This window comes from Orbicella franksi, chromosome 2 (genome assembly GCF_964199315.1).
Source record: "Orbicella franksi chromosome 2, jaOrbFran1.1, whole genome shotgun sequence".
In the NCBI taxonomy this organism is placed as follows: Eukaryota; Metazoa; Cnidaria; class Anthozoa; order Scleractinia; family Merulinidae; genus Orbicella; species Orbicella franksi.
In genome coordinates this window covers 17,486,018-17,505,701 of record NC_138146.1, presented here as the reverse complement: position 1 = coordinate 17,505,701, position 19,684 = coordinate 17,486,018, and the positions used below count along the sequence as shown (strand labels likewise).

General features: G+C 39.3%; 3 protein-coding genes across 4 annotated transcripts; 1 reads left to right on the top strand and 2 right to left on the bottom strand.

The window, feature by feature from the left end:
- The first annotated feature begins 1,142 nt into the window (after window positions 1–1,142).
- On the top strand, window positions 1,143–2,714 carry LOC145478358 (uncharacterized). Its single transcript, XM_081456363.1, has one exon. The coding sequence runs from the start codon at window positions 1,284–1,286 to the stop codon at window positions 2,223–2,225; it is 942 nt and encodes a 313-aa protein (XP_081312489.1). The 5' UTR covers window positions 1,143–1,283; the 3' UTR covers window positions 2,226–2,714.
- Window positions 2,715–2,842: 128 nt separating this feature from the next.
- LOC145478343 (uncharacterized) lies at window positions 2,843–5,911 on the bottom strand. The gene has a single exon (XM_081456332.1). It carries the CDS (start codon window positions 5,459–5,461, stop codon window positions 3,923–3,925), a length of 1,539 nt encoding a protein of 512 aa, XP_081312458.1. The 5' UTR covers window positions 5,462–5,911; the 3' UTR covers window positions 2,843–3,922.
- A 1,293-nt stretch (window positions 5,912–7,204) lies between these two features.
- On the bottom strand, window positions 7,205–12,436 carry LOC145478347 (G-protein coupled receptor 83-like). 2 transcript variants are annotated; one of them, XM_081456347.1, is made up of 3 exons: window positions 11,187–12,436; window positions 9,471–9,521; window positions 7,205–8,728 (listed from the first exon to the last, which is right to left on the bottom strand). In XM_081456347.1, the coding sequence occupies exons 2-3, from the start codon at window positions 9,502–9,504 to the stop codon at window positions 7,635–7,637; spliced, it is 1,128 nt and encodes a 375-aa protein (XP_081312473.1). In that variant the 5' UTR covers window positions 9,505–9,521; window positions 11,187–12,436; the 3' UTR covers window positions 7,205–7,634. The 2 variants fall into 2 exon arrangements, with proteins under 2 accessions (XP_081312473.1, XP_081312472.1); XM_081456346.1 differs by having other exon boundaries at window positions 7,205–9,521.
- Window positions 12,437–19,684: the final 7,248 nt, after the last annotated feature.

Genomic DNA, 19,684 nt, shown 5'->3' with positions numbered 1-19,684 from the left:
CCAGATTGCTGCCTCATCCCTTAAAATACATTTTTTTAAAAACACATAAACTGCGTCTTCTCCTCTGTAATTAACAGGGCCGAAAATTCTTACGAATATGTATAAGTAAACCCGCATGCCTCATACATCTCTGTTTTTACGGTAAAACTTTCTTCTTGATTTTTGGCAGATCGCAGCCGTGAATCTTTCTTAACAAAGACTCGAAGTCAGCGTATGTTACGAAAGGCGCTTTCATCTGCTTATGATATGTTTTCGAAAGACACCTTGTTCTCTCCCTCTTTTGAAAGCTCTGTTCTTGTTGGCCTTTCAACAGACCTTTGCATTCAGGTTTGTGCCTTTCAAGTAGATCCTTTGTTGTGTACCCATGCAAACAATGTTCACAGAAATGTTTACTCTCATTATGCTTGTTTTGATCATACAAGGGAGCGGTAAGCCTTTTCACATAGCTGTAGTGCTTATTTTCACCTCTCTGGATAAGCATCAAGTTTATTCGTGGAATAGTGTCGTCTTTTTTGCAGATTTTGTGAAGAGTAACATGGTCATTTTACCCAGCCAAACACATTGATTGCAAGATTTGGATTTTTCTTCTCGAGTTTATCAATTTGTCGATGCCTGTGAAATTAAGACCATCTTCTATTGGGTAACTGCTAGCTCTAGTCCTTTCCACCTTTTCTTCCTTTTTCTGCTAGGAAAAGAGCAGCACGAATCGCCCATCTCAGACACTGCTTGTCTCTGTTTTGGATGTTAATTACATGTCTTGCTTTCTTATTTTGCAACTTTTTTGGGAGAGTAAAATAGCTTCCTTTACGAAATGATTCGTATCAAGCAACATTAACAAATGCAGCCAAAATACCTCCTATCGCCCAGCCTGAACCTCTTTGCGACCATGCGTCTCTTTCACCTTTCACTTGATCAATGAAGCGGTTGAAGGCGTCGTTTGTCATCGCTTTATTGTTTCTGCATGTTGTTAATTACAGGATCCTCTGTTTGACATAATGTTCCATGTATTGTGTTTCATTGTTTCTGATGATTGAAAACTTAACAATAAGCCCAAATTGTGTTTGACACTCGCCAAGCTGGTGATTTCATTTTAAATCAAATCAGTAAATCTGCCGCAAATTTCAGAACATCGGCTTTGTATTCTTGGTTTTCAGCTGACGTCATAAGCTTATGCAAATTAGGTTTCCGCCATGTTGGTGCCCATGCGAGGTGTGAAATTATATGGAAATCTATGCCATTTCTAAGCGCTCGCGTTCAAAGTCTTCAAATAATTCATCTTTCCAATGGATATTTCCCAAGAAAGCGACCCAAAATCACAAGAGGAGATACCAGTGCTTTCATCCTACGTAAAAAACCTCGAAAGCCACGTCCGAGAGCGTTATTTGAAGAAAATTTCTGTGGTTGGCGTAGATCCAGCTGCCATACCGAGCGAGCAGTTCAGCTCCGAATGTTTGCCTCCTATAGAAGTCTCGGACTTGCTTTCCTATTTAGTTTTGGAGACAAGCTATTACACAAACAAGCAGTTTAAGGCCTTCAAAAGTTTGGAGGCGTACAACCAGATGGTCTCTGGTTTCGTCGCGTCAGTTCAAGGGAAAGAAATCGCGGGCAAGATTGTTGTTGTGGCCAAGGTGAGACATTCGCAGCGAATGAACGATCCTCTCGTGAACATTTGGATCATTGTAGAAAAGGACGGCACAATTATCTCTGCGCATTGCTTAGGCTGCAAGGCAGGACTGGCTGAATCCTGTTCCCATGTAGTGAGCGTGATGTTTTACATCGAAGCTGTGACACGGATTCAAGGAAAGCTCGCCTGTACTCAAGCGAAATGCACATGGATTTTACCAACATATGTCAACGAAGTACCATATGCAAAGGTAAGGGACATAGACGTTTCATCGGCAAAAAAACTCAAAAGCGCGCTGGAACAGAAAATCGAGACATCACATCAAAATACTGGGGAAGGAAGCCTCTATCATGACTCAGTCGTAATTGAAGTAGAGGAACAAACAAACGATTTATTAGGGGGACGTTTGATTGCTCTTGACCCGAAGCCAGTGCAGCAACAAACAAATGGCAGTGACTGTGGGGTTTTTGCAGTTGCGTTTGCTACCTGCTTGGTCTTTGGAGTAGACCCCACATTTATAAATTTCGATGCACAAGGTATGAGACCTCATTTGGCCACATGTCTAAGAAATGGCAGAATCAGCTTGTTTCCTTCATTTTAAAAACATGTTTATTTTACGACATTAAAAGGAACATGGAAAATCATCTGTAATTTTGTATAATATAATTTTCAGATATTTCAATTTTGAATCTGTGGCTTTGATTTAAAGGAATTCAGACAAAGCCTTCACATAGGATATCAGGCAGCTATTTGTGTGGTTCCAGAAAATATCCATAACTCCTGCATGGAAGGGTTTTCGTTTGAACCCCCTCTCCCCCCCACCCCTCCCCACCTTCCTCGAAATTTCCAATGACCTTCCATGGGATGGGTATAGATATTTTCTGGAAACACACATTCCCACCTCCCTAGGATGTAGCATACAGACCCTTATGTAGCTGCAGCTGTGAAAATACATGCACTGCATGACAGTAAGTATGGGACACCTGTGTTTCTTTTGTGGAAGAACACACAGCCATACCATTACAGATGTAATAATCTATTGTGTTAAACAACATGTTCAAATAATATCATTTTGTATCTTTTTCCTACAGAAATAATAAAATATATAGAACATTTATTTTTACAAATATTTTTTTCACAGTTTTCGAAAGAACTAGGAAAATTAGAAATTGAAGTTATGTTATTTAATTCAATAAAGTTATGCCACTTGTTTACCTTGTTTGTGAAATATTCGATTTTTTTCTTGCACTTGACGGTGTAGATCAAAATCTGTTTGTAACAAACTACCTTAGCTTTTTGTTACTTTTTATGCATCGCAGTATCCAAGCAAGTACATGTAACAGAGTGCCTCACCCGACAAAAAGTACCTTAGGATATCAATCAAAGCTTTTATCATAAGTTTCCCTTGTTTTGTTGTTTTTTGTTTGTTTAAAAAAGCCAAATTCAAAGAAAATGTTATACCTAATCCTAAAAGGAGAAAGGACTTTTCAAAGGGCAGAGGTCATTACCTAATTTTACAGGGGAAGTGAGCCCTGTTGTAAACTGAGAATATCCAGTGGCCAGAGGGATGATATAAACAAGCTTTCATGTTTCCTTTACAAAATCATACCACATACTGTATCTACTGTAAATCCTCTATTAAGCAACCCCTCTTGAGAGGAAGAAATTTATTAAGCCACCCCTCCCCTTACACAAAAAAAATACATGCCTTGTTACATGAAACTTTTGCAACACCTTTATTTTGTGATTTTGAGGTTCGAAAATAATTTTTCACGACATTTAAATTTTGCAAATTTGCGAAAATTTTGCATTTTGAGTCACATTAATTTCACATTTTTGAGTGAGAAGATTTATTCTCTGGGCAATGTTATGCAAGAAGTCCTTGAATTATAAAAGGACTTTAAAAAGTTACACATTTCCAACAGCCCAGTTGCATGAATTTATTGGTTTCACATCTTCAAAGTTAACTCCAATATTTACTTTCTTTTGTACTTGCAAACTGCTTTTAATACACTCAGTGGTAATAAACTTATTCTTTCTTGATAGTCATGTTCACGACACTTATTTTTTGCGTCACTTAAAATTTGGGATTTTAAAAAAATAAGGTGTTGCGAAAATTTCATGTAATTAGGTATCTAGGAAGCTTTTTGATCAAGCAAATTTGGAAGCAAAACTTTGCAGCTTTAACTCATATCAGGACCTAAGTCCTAATATCATACCCTATTGTATCCCTGAAATAAATTAAAAACACCCAGGTAGTTTAATTAAAGACTTAAGGTATCTAAATGTGAAGTTGATCTAATCAAATGGCACAATTGGAGGACAAAAATTAACTAGAGCTGCACAAACTCTTATCATATAATCCACCAATGCAGTATGCCTGTCAGAGTTTTCATGATTACATATCAGGAAGTCAGTTGGTAAGGTACCTTCCAGTATTGTAAACTTCCGTCGAAGCAGTCCAATGACACGTTCAACATGAATTCTAACATTTGCAATGCCTCTTGTCTCCTCCACGTCCACTGGGTCAAGCTGAGATTTACCCTTCGTGAAAGCTGGTATAACCAGTTTAGCATTTTTCAGTCCAACACTCTCAGTGATGATGCATCCCCGGTCTGCCATCACCATGTCTCCTGGAATCAGTTTGTCCAGGAATCCACAGTTCTCAGTTATGAATTTATCTGAGACACGACCTCCCCAGGCTTCAGACACATATGAAATAGTTCCTTGTGGTGTTATCCCTACCAGAATTTTGATTGTATTGTGGTGTTTGTAACTTGAAAAGGTCTGTGACCTGGCTAGCAAATTTGAAAGCCTCTCGATAAATACTTCAAAGCAGTCGATCACAACAGTTGTTTTCTTTCCGAATGCATACTGGAAGCACTGCGGCATTGTTCTCCACAGTTGGTCCCTGTCTGGCCAGTACACAAAGCGAAATAACCTTGTGTCCATCGCAACAATCCAATGGGAAAATATTCTGAAAATTGTTGACACTGAAACAACAAACCGGTATGCAAGATCCTGCAACGGTGCATTTAGTCTTAGTTTCATAAGTACAATGATAAACTCTTGAAATCTGTTGAGCGACTGTGTTTGTCGTGTAACATGTGAGGAGACGTGCTGGAAAACAACCATTAGTACTTCCATAGATGGTAGCCCAGTGTAAAAGCGAACTTTATCGTCAGTGTCAAAGAAATCCTTATTTGGGGCTTGATATCTGCTTGACTGAAACATGTAGTCAAACTCGATGGTTTGGCACTCGGCGTCCTTAACAGTTTCCGGTTCGATTTCTTCACCTTCGCTAACTGCTATGGCCGCCAAATCAGAAGAAAAGGCCTCCTCATTCTCTTCGTTTCGATTTTCCTCTTCTTCTATCGAAGTACTTGGCTGACTAAAGTCGATCTGAGCAACGGGAAGGCTGCTTTCCACAAGCTTTCGACGTTTCTCTGCCGCTTCGCGTTCTTGTTGTTCGATCGCAAGTTGGTGTCGCTTCTTTGCCCTTTCAGCTCTCTCTGCGTTCGCATCATGGTCTAATTTAGGGCGATAATCATTCTTGCCAAGTTGCAATGTGGGCACCCAATCCACGTCATGCTTATGCCAGTATGGAGCTGGTTTCCCAGACACAAAATGCTTGCCACATACCCGTTCGCTGTTAAGCACGTCTTTCGATTCTGTGTCTCCGCGACTGATCGCTTTTATCCATTTTTCTCTCTGCTCTGTAGTCAGTTCTTCTTCAAATTCTCCTTTGTTGGTTACCACTGAAGGTATTCGATAAAATCCAATCCGTTTATCTCGGTCACTTCTACTACCACATCCAAAAGCAACGCAAAGAACCATTTCAAGCTTCACTTTCTCACTGTGATCTCTCTATTGAGCGCGTTTGTTTGGGCACCAACATGGCGGATAGCAACCGTCGTCAAGGCGGAGGTCACGTGGGTGAAAACCAAGAATAGACAACCTTCTGGAACAGTCATTTTCCATACACGAAGCCATTCATTAAAATTATTTCTAAGCAATTCAAAATCCATGCCACTCTTAACCCTTACAGGCTCGAGAGGCCTCTTTTGTCTTTCGTTTTCTTTTCCGGAATTGATCCATAGAACAATTCCAGCACGTCAGATGAGAATCTTGAAGCAGCCATTATGCTGTTTATACCAAGGCAACATATCTTTTCAAATAGAAAATAATTCTGGGACACAGGCCCCCGCGGGTTCCGGTTACATTCCTAAAAGCTTCAGTTACGGGATTCCAAACCCTCACATGTACAGATACCGGGGCCTCTTGTGACACCCTTTATTTTCTAGAATCTTGGCTCTTAGAGTAGTGGAATCAAAATTTTATTTTCACTACTCGAAGAGCCGAGATTCTAGAAAATAATAGTTTTCCCAGAACCCCCGTTATATATGTGTGTCCAAGACAAAAGAAAATGGCTCGTGATACAAGTGCACGGTGTATAAATTAAATTGAAAATCTTGGAGGCAAACCGATGGCTACATCATAGTTTAGAAGAAACGTTGAGCGGTATGTTATTTGAGGTGACGAATTATACCACTTTGACAGGAGAACTGAATTCACGTGAATATTAGTGAACTGTAATCTTGGTGAATTGTAGCCTGTCACGCTGAACAACAATACTATTTTTCACGACAATGGGGATTACCCGCCCTTTCCAAAATAGTCCGTAAATTTCAGTTGCGATTAAGCAGAGTTTATTCGGGCTCATGAGAAAAAGAGAAAGCCTGGGAACGAGGTTGTAATACAGTCTAACAATTAAGTTTTGTTTGCCAACAAAGCGTTTTATTGTCATGTTTATCACCGCAGTCTGCGTGTTACAAGTCTGCGTGTTAAGCTACGATGGCCTAAGAAAAAGAGCATTTAATTTGTAATACAGTCTCTTCTTATCTGGTTGCACGAAAAAACAGGTTTGATTCAATTCCGTTACAACAGCCCCCGGTAGGGTCAAATTTTGGACGAACAGGAACGAATTTGATTGGCTACTTGAAGAGGGTTTTCCGGGGGTTTATAGGAACAAGGGAGCATGGTCAATTTCAACTAGAGAACTGTGCAAAAAAGGCAAAGGGTGAGCAAAGTAGTAAAGCAGGGAACAAGTCAGGGAAAACTGCGGAAACAAGCGAATACCCATGCACATTTTGGAAGGGAAAAGAGAACAATGACCCCTAAACTGCCCCTTCCCCCTCCCCCGGAAGGGGGAGGGTTGAACAATAGACCCAGAGGTATAACCAAATTCGTGTTAGGTGGATTTTCGAGAATTCCGCCATGTTGAAAGAGACTTTCTTCACTTGATTTCTTCAACCATAGATTCAATATGCAGCATTGATTGTAAGGGGATGTGAATAGTAAATACGAGACTTAACGCTGAGAAGGTAAGAATGGCGTTTTCTTTGCGAGCCCTAGACATTTGGACTTTTTTAACTGCGAGACCGAGGTTTCAAAGTACTTTAAATGCAACCACGAGACGTTTAGCCTTCGAACGCAGATCTATTTAATATCCGTCTGAGTTCGTAGGCTATGAGACGTTCAGACGGTAAGGCGTTCTAATTCAGATGTCATTTGTAACGTCAAAAACCGAGACTGCGGGACCAATCCGTGAAATTCAACAAAAATTTTAAATTTGCAAGACCCACCGTTTTTGAAGAACCATTTGCCGCCCTATTAGATTGTCATTTACTTCCATTGCCCGTTCCTCCTATTACCCATTCTTCCTATTGAATTTCCTTTACTAAAATAAATTGAGCGGGGTATATTATATCGGAACCTACATTGATTAGGATGTTAGGGGATTGTGTACTTTTTTTAGGATAGTTTCAATTATTGTCTTCAAATAAAGTCTTTTTGCTCATCGATTGTAGCGGCAATTCTACGACGTGTACTGAAGGATTGTGCTGGCATAATGCTCTATGTTGCTATCGTAAGGGTCGTGTTATCCCACAATAATCTTTACATCTAAACGTCTGACAAGTCCACAACGAGACGTCGCGTCCGTCTTTTTTCAGCTTTCTTCTAATGATTGACGGTGGCTGCGCTCCGTTAGCATGAAGAGCTTCTTGTCTCGTGCACTTTGTTTCCGTTTAAATTGCCCAAGGCAGAACATATTTCGGCAAGCCGGTTGGCAATTGAAACATCCAAAACGAACACAACAGGCAAGGGTAGATATCAGCTCCCTTCGAAAACTATCATTTAGCAAGATATAGAGACACGGATTTATGGCACTGTTTGCATGTGCTAACCATAGGAAAACGAACTGAACTCCAAGTGGTAATTGTTGTCCCTGTGTTGGTCGCACGAACCACAAGTAGTGATTGACGTATGTTGGAAACCAGCACAGCGCAAACACCACGACAATAATGGCCAGCAGTCGCACAACTTTGCGCTTAGACATTTCCATAACGGCTCGATTGCTACTTGATAAATTTCCTGGGATTTTACGAAGCCACAATTTGCGACAAATTAGCACGTAAAGGACTGCCATGATGAATAGGGGGAGTGCGTACAGCAGGACGAAGAGACAAATATGGAAGATCCTGACTACATAGGGATCTGCCCCGGACGAAAAATGCAAACAAAGGTATGCGTTATGCCTTTTGTCAAAGTCAACCTCAGAGTAGAAAGCATAGGGAATCATCAACACTAGTGATAGAATCCAAATGATTGCGGACAGGAATCTTGGCTTTCGAAATAGCTTGCCTCTTAGGGGATAGAATACCGCGTAAAATCTGTCAATCGAAATAATCAACATCGTTAGAACCGTCGCTGCTATAGAAACGGGCATAACGTATAACAAAGCTTTGCACGTGACAGTACCCATTGCTCCTCCCGGCCAAACAGCTCCGCGGTAAAAAAAGACAACCTGATAGGGCATCAGCGTCAATGTCAATAGCAGGTCTGCAACGGCCATATTGGCGATAAATAAGTTTGTGACTCTGCTGGACGAAGACCTCTTAAACACTAGGAACAAACCAAAGGAGTTGCCAAACAGTGCAATGATGAAAATCACTGCATATGCTGATGTCATGCCAATCTTCATCTCCGTTAGATTGAAGGAGTTCGAAAGGGTGGAGTTTGGTCCCTGTGTAACACTTGTTCCTAAGAGAAGAGGAAAATTTATCAAACATTTGGAAATACAATTGATTACAAATAGAAGCGAAAGTAAACTGCAGGTGGACTCAATTCGTGCAAAAGTGTTCATTTAATTCTATTCCACATATTTAACTGTTAACACCTAAGAACTTTTACCAGGATTAAGCGGTGTTACACTTTAATATATTCTTACACCTTTCACACTATAAATTAACATCTCGACCGTTATTATCTTTTCTCTACTTGATAATGGCGGAGTCAAGATGACTTCGAAACGTCCTAGTTTGCATTCGCTTCTTTTCGTAAAATTGATCAGTACCAGTGTACTCGAATCAACTCTGTTCGAAAAACGTTTGCCATTGTTGTGCAATTTTCAAAAAGTTTCCTTACTCATGCTCATCCTGGCTGGTTAATTTGAGAAAAGAAACTTTAAAGCGCTTTGCGCATGCTGCTCATGTCAAGAATAGCAGAATCACTAAAACGATAGAGAAAATCAGTCGTAGTCTGGCTTTTAATTGAAAAGCTACTAAGAATACAAAGCGCTTGCATTTTGTCCTGAAATGTTAGTCCTACTTATGCATTAATATCAATACATAATTAAGCAGACAGGTACAGATGATAGAATATATCATTAACATAGGATTTCCTTTACGTATGCTGCCAAATTACAAACAAAGCACCACAAAGAGTTTATACCTAATTGCAGACTTCGTAATGAAAGAGCTATAACTAATAAGAACGTTGTTACCATTTGTGTTTTTCATGCTTGCAAGAGCTGGCATCTAGGATGACTAGGATCCTGCGGGATTCAAAGTGAGGAGGGGTTACATAAACAATTAATTTTGTATGGGAACGTTTAAAACACGCGAATTTGATTTTACAGTAAGCATCTTTGGGGCAACGTAGTGTATAGGTAGCGTAGTTCAATTATTCCATTGCCTCAGCATACAAAGAGAGTTTCCGCCGATAATTCTCTAGTGAATTCGTAGTAAAAACATAAAACGAAACTATATTAATCAATCCCTTTAATTTCGTAATAACAAATGGCTGGGCCAAATGACCAATTTTGAAGCACGTCTGCTTCAAAGGCCATGAAATGATAAGTTTATATATTTCACTCTGTCTTTAATCCTCCTTTTCTACAGAACAATCGCGTTTATAAAATACTCATCCACACTTTTCACAGCGTCCAGATGAGTTCAGTTTGATGATACAAAACAGTCCTCGAACGTGACTCTCCAACAAACGCAAACTGGCACAGACCGCAGTAACAATAAGCTCAAAACATTGCAAATTTCCTATCATATTTGGGAACGGATCACAGGTACAGCAGAATTTCAAAAGAACCATAATAAGATTTTATCTTGTTTGGTCCATATTGGGAAATATTCTTGCAAATTTATGGTCCTCGCCAGCATCTCCGGCCATCCATCAACTTGCCAAAAAAGAAAGTCTACTAATATTTTCGCAATATGGCAACAACAGCTCCAATTAGGTTTTGAAGAGGCAAAGAAAGGCACTGATTTATGGCGCGTTCAATCAAACCGTGTGGACCTCGTGTAAGAAACTAGACTGATCTTGTAAGTTAACTTTTCAAACTTGCAATTCACATTTCGCGAAATGTCTTCGTACTTCTTTTGAACCACGCAAAGAAGGTCAGTTACTTCTATTGTCATATACAAACAACTAAAAATTAACAATTTGTAACTGTGGTAATGTATTTGCATGCGATCCATTCAACCATCTCCAAATTTATTTTCCATCGATTTTTGAACAAGAGATGTGGAGAATCAATCGCACACTTTTGAATTTCATCAACATCGAATTTAACCAGACGGACGATTGATCATTTATATCTGTCTTTGAGTGTAATATTTTGTTTAATTCAAATGGCCATAGCCGAGAGCGTTTATTTATTTTACTTCTTTCACTTTGTATTTGCCTTATTGTGCAAAAAGGGCTTCGAAAATGAGCTTATCAAAAATCTGATCGAGGGAGATCTTGAGACTGTCTAAAAGGCAAAAAGAAGGCTTCCACTAAGTTGCGAACTGATTCATTTTTGGTGGGCTTGTGATGATGCCTACGATCATTAATACATATTCACTCGCAATGTTTTAACGTGAGAGCAGCTGAGAGCCGTGAACACAAACCGAGAAATGGTATTATGAAATAGATATTGGTTACAAATAGATAATATGCCTCGATTCATATTGAGTAGCCGACGCCTGCAGCTAGCTGTAATTTTTGAAAAAAAACAAATTTTCATCGTTATGTCTTTCTCAGGGATTCCGTGATAACGAAGTCATAGTAGTATTTAGATGTGACGTTAGCAGTTGATATTTGTATCAAAAACAACTCCCAACTCATTCTTCCCCTATTTAAAACAGTCCTAAAGCTACCTTCAGTTACGTTAACACTGGCGATGACTGAACGCTTTGGCGAACCCAGTTCAAAGGACACTCACCTTCGAATAACGCTATTCTTCACAGTGGAATTAATTTAACTTTAACCATACCAGTTGACATCTTCGATTCTTTTCCAATACAGCTGTTCTCAGTGTGTCACTTCTGGATTAAACTAGCCAGTGGTGAGGCTGTGTGTGAGACTAAAGCAAGCCGTGTTTGGATCTGCAATGAGAATTATCAAAATAAAATTGAGACACAATTTCCTTTCTAATTGGCTCTTGCCCAGGATCAGTAAATGTATAGATCATATTCACGTGATGCCACATTACCTGACATATTGACATATGGACTTTTAAACCTATAATTGAATGCAAAACAAAGGCTACATCTATAGCCACCGTTCTCTTTTAATGATTCTTTTGATTTCTGAGTATAATATACACAGCCAATATATTATATCATTTTTGAGTATGTTGAAGTAGGTCAGGCATTCTGCCTCGATAGACTGATCGACTCCTCCTGTAATTCAGTGTGATTTGTTCAGTAGACAGGTTTTACATTAACGCAGCGACAATTAAAAATTCAAAAAATCGAAGCCCTCAACATAGCTGCTGATGACCAATGGCTTAGCTTAGTAGTGTTACTAATTATTAGAGAACAAGGCCACTCAACTTGGTCTTCGTCAGTTCTTGCTAACATAAGGTGAGACATTCTCAGAGAAATGGTTAACTATTTCCTTCAACGACTATCATTTATACTCAAAAAGAGGTTCCCATAACTTCACGTTGTCAGACAAATTTTTCAAATTTGCAACCGGTTTTAGAGCGGCGCTGCTTATACGAAAATAAAACAATCATATTACTTTCTTTGAAGGAAAAGAATGTTTTAAGATCGAAATCCTGCCTGTGTAGAGATAAGACACTAGAGAGCTTTTAAGATTTTCTTCAAAGGTGGCAAGCTCAAAAGCTTCAACAAGGAACTGAATTGCATTTTAAGTTTAAAGTCGGAAAGATTCGCGATAAAAGTTCAGTCGCACAACTTTCCCGGCAAAAGCGTAAATTTTCGTGGTTTTCAATTTTTCAACTTAGTATACCCCCTTTTTTTAGAAGAATATCAGGTTTGAATGCCTGCAGGCTGGCTCCAAACACCATCCAGAAACAATACATTCGAAAATAGAAATGCCGTGCGCTATAATCTAAGAGTGTTAATTTACACACTTTCAACTTTGTATTTATAGTTGATTCTAGTAATAAATTCGGTTAGTACGAGTGAACTGTTGTTTAGTTTACTTACATACACAGAGAATTTCATGAAAAGGAGGATGTAATTGAATTATCTCACTAGCTCTAGGTATGTTGGGTGCTTAAAGGTAACGAAAAGCGTTTCTTTTGTATCTTGCTGAAAGTTGGAACCATTCTGAGTATTAGACTAATAAATGACTTTACATGTAAAGGTTTTTGTACATTCGCAGTCGATAAAGGTTTGATTTATGGAGTCTGGCTCACCACAGTAGATGCAGTCACTGTCTGTATTCATTCCTTATCTGAAGAGTTCTTTCTTTGTAATGACAAACCTATGAATAAATTTGAATTGAAATTCTTTCAACGTGTTTTCTTTGCATGTTTTTGAAACCATTTTAAAAACATCTGTCCAATTCTCTGTGTCTATTGAAATATCTCTTTTCCATCTTTCCAGGCCAGTATGAGGTGATTGGTGTTTCTTAATGAGAGGCAGGCGATAATAGTCTCTTGCCCTATACGTTTCAAAATTGATTTGACTAGTTTCGTTCAGTAAAAAAGATTTCCAGTTTTCTCTGTAATTGAAGATCGAATTTAGCCCTAGGACTCGCGTTCTGTTCTTCAAGCGCGGAGAAATTGCACTCAAGATTTGATAGAACTGGAGAAAGTTTGTGTTACAATGATATTTAGCTTGAAATTAGTTAAGTATTGACCGTTTTCATCTCTATAGAATGTTGGAATGTGCCTTACTGAATATTTGGCATCGTAGTTACATCGAAGCAGGAAATTGATGCCTCCGTGTTTGTTAAAAAAAATAGTCCGGTACTACTTTACAAGTGCAGTTACCTCTAAAGAGAAGTCTTTTCATTCATGTAAGTCTGAGCGATTTTATCGTAAGTTCGATGTCAACCATCCGTAAGCATCCCGTGGAAAGGTCTTGGTACATACTAATCCGTTTTATTTTGTCCTTCTTATTTTTCCAAAGGAAACGAAACATTTTATCTTTTACCATTGGCTCTATTTCCGTAGGGACCTTAACATTTGAAATTGAGTATATTAAGTTAGACAACCCCAGAGATCGATTTAATTATTAGTGCTATTCTATAGAGTGTTAATCCTCTCGATTTCCAAATGTCTACATTTGTCTGCCGTTTTTGTAATTTCAAATTAAAGTTCATCTGGTTATTACCTTTTTCGTCATAGGAAACATAGATTCCTAATAATTTTGTGGGAGTATTCATCCATTTCACCCCTAGAGGTTTGGTTCTATTATTCTATTATTCTTTTATTATTATTATTCCAGAATGTTTTTGTTTTCTCTACGTTAAGCACTAATCCAGAGAAATTCCCAAAAGCGCTCATAGTTTCCAGGGCTTGTTCAACAGAAGCCACTTCAGCACAGAATAAGTTGGTATCGTCTGCAAATGGCTTCATGTTTGATCTTTGAGTCAAAAATTCTGATTCCTTTTATGATTGAGTTTTGTGTTATTTTGTTTGATAGTATTTCTGCTGTCAGGATAAACAGATAAGGCGAGAGTGGGCATCCTTGTGTAACTCCTCTAGAGGGCTTAAACCAGTCCGTTGCAAAACCGTTGTTCAAAGCTGGGCTTTCTATGTCCATGAGGAAGATCTCGATCCATTTTCTTAAGCAGTCACCAAAATTTATTTTTTGAGAGCACTTTGAATGCAAGACTGTTCCAGGAAGTCAAAAGCTTTCTTAAAATCAACTGATATTAATATATCTGGAGTGTTGTTCACCTGAGTTTGCTCCATAATATCACTTATCAATCTTACATTTTCTCCAATATATCTTCCTTTTATGAAGCCCGTTTGGTCCGGATGTACGAGTTTTGAGAGCATTGGCTCAATTCGCCTTGCGAAGGCTTATGATACAATTTTATAATCCACGTTAAGTAAAGTGATGGGTCGCCAATTCTGTAAAAGAATTAATCCAGCGTCGTCTTTCGGTAAAAGTGTAATTATGCCCCTACGCCGAGAGACCGATAACCTCCCATGCTCATATGCTCCATTCAGACTTGCTAATAGATCTGCTCCTACAAGATCAAAGAAATGCTTATAAAATGGTACGGTAAAACCGTATTCGCCTGGTGATTTTCCGTTTTTAAATGTCTCCAATGATTGTTGACATTCTTCGTAAGTCAAGGGACAGTCTAAAGCATCTCTTTATGCATCGTCTAATTTAGGAATTTCCATGCTTTCGGTAAATATTTCAAAGCTGACCTGTGCATCTGTTGTTTGAGAATTGTACAAATTACTATAATATATTTGGATCATTGACAGAATTTGTGTTTCATCAGTAGTTGTTTCATCATTTTCCAATTTAATTTTGTTTATGGTTTTTCTATTAAAGTTCCTTTTTTCTAACATTTTAAAAAAATTTTGTAGCTTTTCTCCCTCTTCTACCCAGCGGCACTTAGACCTGATGATTGCAGCTTTGCCTTTATTATCATATTGATGTCGGAGTTCCTTTTTGAGGTCATCATATTGTTTAAGAATTTCGTCAATGTTATCAAGGTTCTGGCTATTGCAGATTCAGATTTTATCCAGCTCATCGAATTGTTGTTTGATCTCCACTTCATGCTTACGAATCGCCTGTGCTTTTCCTTTAGAGAACGAAATGGTTGTGCTTCTTATTTCCATTTTAATCAGTTCCCAAAACAGCTGTTGGTCATTTACATAACGATATTTTTCGCGAAGCTGAGGATATATATAATTCTAGAATTTTGGATGTGTATTCCTTGTCCTCCAATACAGAATTATTGAATTTCCAAAAACCTGGTCCTCGAGGATTCTCGGTCGGCCACGACAATGATAATAATATCGTGTTGTGATCTGATTCATCCGAAAATCAGCGGAAAAATAAAATATTCAGCCTCGGCCGGGAAAACAATATTCCTATAAAAATAGAGATGTGAGTTGGTAATCTGCAAGGACTTTTATGATATGAAAAGGGGCTATGTTCAGGGAAAAAAACTGCAACGTACCTTCTTGGAGTTTTAAAGCCTGCACAAAAATACTGAATTTTAGTTAAAGCATATCCGTGGGCTTTTTCATTGACCTTTTTGTCGTCGTCTAGTCCCCGGTCTCCTCTTTTCATTATTATTTCCGTTTGATCATGTGCATCACTTTAATTATTCCGACTAAACCCCTACAGGTACTTTGAACTCCAAAGTCAATCGATCGCGTGATGTGATTTTGTGACTGTTCGTTTTATCTAAAAGTTGTGTAGTCCTTTCCAAACCGTCGAAAAAAATTATTTTGCACAGATTAGTAGCATATTACCGTCGGGTAAATCGTCCATCAACTTGTCAGTTAAATTTTTTTTCGCAAAGATTTTCTGCTGCGTCTTATTGAGTATACTTTAGGGAAGTAAACATTAGCACAAACATTTCATAGTCCTTCAGATAAAAAAGCTAATACGCTTCCTTAATCTGTCACCACTTGACCCTTGGTTGCTTTGCGTTAAAGTTGTTATTTGATCTAGAAAGAGGAACTACAAGAAAAGTCTCGTTCGAAGAGTTAGATTCTGTCACCGGCCCATGATTGATCTAGTCAGGATCACAATCTCTTGATCTAGTCCTATCCCATGCATATTAAGGACTTCAAGACGTTCACGCTACTTGCTTGTGCGCGTCCTTACTGCTCACGCAGACAAGTTACAGGATAAGGGCCTTAAAGCTCCCCCTCCCCCACCCCCCGATCTATCAGACTGACAAAAGCCCAGTCTGAAGAGGGGTAAGTATCTATCGAGATAACACCTGTCTGAAGTTATTTCGAATTAGGCAAAATTTAAGCTAGCTATATTTTATCAGCAAATTTGTTCGTTCAGAGTTGGTTGGAATCTTACCCAGCAATCTTAGGAATCTGTTACTTCTACGTACACTCTGATATCTGAAAAACTCCGGTATGAATAGGTTTACATTCAGGTCATTCAGGAGAGACTGATTCTCCCGAAGATCAAATAGAGCGCGGATTCCTAGTGAAAGAAAAGATGGTGAGTGGAATCCGGATTTTTCGTGCGTTTAAAAAATCGGATAGTTCGAGAAATCGGGGGTAAAATTACAGTGTTCGAATGAAGGGACGGAGACGATTTTTGGTTCGAAGAATCGAGGGTCCAAGGAATCGGGATTACGCTGCACCATTAAACAATGTATTATTGTTCGCAACACGTAATTATACTCTCTGTCAACTGCTTACGGGGGAGGTGGAATCATTTTCCGTGCATCTACGTGTGCTTGACTATAAGGTAGATTAAGTAAACCACGAAGGCGACGCTACCCTGCTAGCAGAGGTTTCTTTCTGGCAAGTCTTTTAGCGTGTACGAATTTTTCGGGGAAGTGAGAAACCCGACTACGCGAAATGCAAGAGAAGCGAACGACATCACACATGCTAAAAGACTTGCCAGAAAGAAACCAATGCTAGCAGGGTAAAGCGACGCCAACGAGAACATCAACAAACAGGCTTAGAGCTTAGAACAATGGCAATGCACGTTCCGTTATAAATCTTTGTACATTTCTTAGCTTTCCCCTACGAAAAAACAATGTCAGATGGCCAGGTTCTGCGTAGTCAGGAACCCGTCGTAGTTCACGTTGTGTCTTTAGCTTTGGAACTGAAAGCTGTCATTATATGCTGGGCTAGAGCATGATTTTAAAGCGCAGTAAACAGAACTATAGGTAATTGCGAAATTCGAAGGCAGCAGTATGAAGTCAATTTTTGCCATGCGTCGTCCTCGGTGTCGCCGTCGTCACTTCTTATATCTGGTAATCGATGCATTTGTTTGCAATCAGAACCATGTTAAAAGAAAGATGTATGGAATGGCTGTACCTAATATGACTGATATGCACCATTAAGTATAGTATCTAAGACCTCATTTTCTCTTGATCTAAGCCAAGAGACAGCATAATTAGACGACGACTTCGGCGAGTCAAGCAAGCCAACGTGGAATCGAAATCTATAAAGATGGCATGAACACAGTTATTACTTACCGGGAGCATATACGATGGCTTTAAAGACGCGAAACAACAGCACTGTAGGGAACTGATAACGTTTACAAAGCAATTTGCATTAAAAAGCCCTAATAAAGATAAAACTCCGCATTGTTCGGATTCTCTGTTTGTTTACGTTAATTGGTTACGAGGGAAGTGAAAGTTGATCCGATAATACCTAAGGTCTTTCACCCCTTGCCAGACGACAGACTCTCTTTTCGTCTAAATTTGAATGTAAAGGGAGCATATACCAAACCAAAATTTAAAAATCTGAAATCTAAAATTGATGAGGGAAAATTCCCCTTTTCTTTAAGGGAGCTGGAAAGATCAGTGGTTAATGATAGCATTATAAAGCGAGGACACTAAATTTCAAGGGAATAAAGTAAAATTAATTAGTATAGATGGATATGCAAATGGCAAGCTTTGTTTTTCCACTGCTATCCGTTATTGCTTAGTTAGAGATTATCCTAACTTGCTGTGGATGGAATTTCTAAAATGCTCAAATTGCAGAGGTCAATTAATAAAAGCCCAGATCTGTTTGTGTCAACGGCCATCAGTTGGTCTCTAAGCTCTAGATATTTTGAGTATATTAGTAATCAAAAGACCTTTTATGTCTTCCCGTTTCACACTTTTGAGTAACCGCGCATTTGAGCGCTACACAGCGAGCAGCACCTGTTTCCTCTTAGTTCCGTCTTGCGTGACACGAAAGCTCTCGCCATCACGCGAGAGGTATCTCGGGAGGCCATTTCTCCAAGCTCTCTCACAACCTCGTTACCAGGGTCCTCTCTCTACCTCCGACCCTGGGAACGAGGTTGGCTCTCTCACGCTCTCTCTATCACGTTTCCTTTTACGTCACGCTCGACGGACTACTGGAGAGGTGCTGCTGGTGATCTACTGGGGGGCAGGATGAAAGACACGAAATCAAATAGCTGTTTTCAAGCTTACTCTCAACGCACGTTTACGTTATTTTTGTTATCGATTGCTTCTTGCTTACACAGTCCAACCTGTATATAACGGCCCTGTATTAAGGGGCCACCCTGTATTAAGCGGCCAGTTTTCAAAGTCCCAATTTTTCGCTCATACAAACGCTGTATTTGTTACCTGTATTAAGCGATCACCTCTATTAAGCGGCCGCGGCCACCCTGTAGCAGTCCTATGTTTTGTCTTTCTTTGTTATTTTTAACAGTATTAAGCGGCCACCTTGAACGGAAACTAAGCCACGTGCCATTTTACGCTGTATTATAGCGTGTTTAAAATGCGATCCATCATCACTATAAAGAAATAACATTTACTCTGAAAGTTACTGTAAGCTGATAATCGGCCTTTTAGTATCGTCAACGCTTTCAAGATGTTCGCAATGTGCTGAAGTACAGTACCATATCCTTAGCCCACGCCTAGTGAGTATTTTTAGTGACTCTGTATTAAGCGGCCACTTGTACAGTTAAGCGGCCAGTTTCTCAAGTCCTGAGGGTGGCCGTTATATACAGGTTCGAATGTACTCGGAAAAATGTGCTTAACATGTTTATTATTCAGGTCATTGAGATCGTTAGATCTTCTGGTGTTATGTTTGTAAGTTACCTTGCCTGTCAATGGTGCATTATCATTACCTTTACTCCACGAAATTGTTCTTTAAAATACCATTGGACATCAGTTAGCCCGCAGTGCAGGCATATTATTGGCGCGAGAGTGAACAGTTTTGCAGTAGGCGGCCATAGGGTTGGGGCGAGGAAAAATTTGCAGAGGAAGTACCTCTATCATCCAAGATAGCGGCATCGAATACCTGGTCCGTTGAGCGTTCCGTTCCAAAACAACGTCTAACGCAGAAGAGTTTTTGAATCAACAGCAGCTTGTCTAAACAGGAGGGTTTTTTTTTTTCACTAAAAAAATCTTGCAGTGCAGCTCTTATATTTTAGCACGTGAGCGCACAACATTTATTGGGCCCGGGCTATATTGAATTCAAAAACCAGGGGAGCCTAGCCCTAACCGGTATACCGTAAATCTTCCAATTAGCGCCCAGGGCGCTAATTTCAAATTTAGGAGAACTGGACGGAGGCGCTTATTCGAGGGGAACGCTTAATCGAGGGGGATGGGAGAGGGGCGCTTATTTAATTTTCCCAGATCGTGGCCTCACATGATCATTTTTTTAATGCATCATCAGCACTTAAACAACAACATAAGCTGTTCATCGACATAAAAAGCTGATCCTAAAGTTTAAATCGCGGCACCATTAGAAATTCACGTGGTCACAAACTGAAACAATGTTCAAATCTAATACTACAAGACGAAACCTATACACTCTTTTCTCTCTCACTG

Bases quoted from the DNA above. Each gene is read 5' to 3' on its own strand.
- LOC145478358 (XM_081456363.1), top strand. From the start codon at position 1,284: ATGGATATTTCCCAAGAAAGCGACCCAAAATCACAAGAGGAGATACCA.
- LOC145478347 (XM_081456346.1), bottom strand. From the start codon at position 8,831: ATGAACACTTTTGCACGAATTGAGTCCACCTGCAGTTTACTTTCGCTT.
- LOC145478343 (XM_081456332.1), bottom strand. From the start codon at position 5,461: ATGGTTCTTTGCGTTGCTTTTGGATGTGGTAGTAGAAGTGACCGAGAT.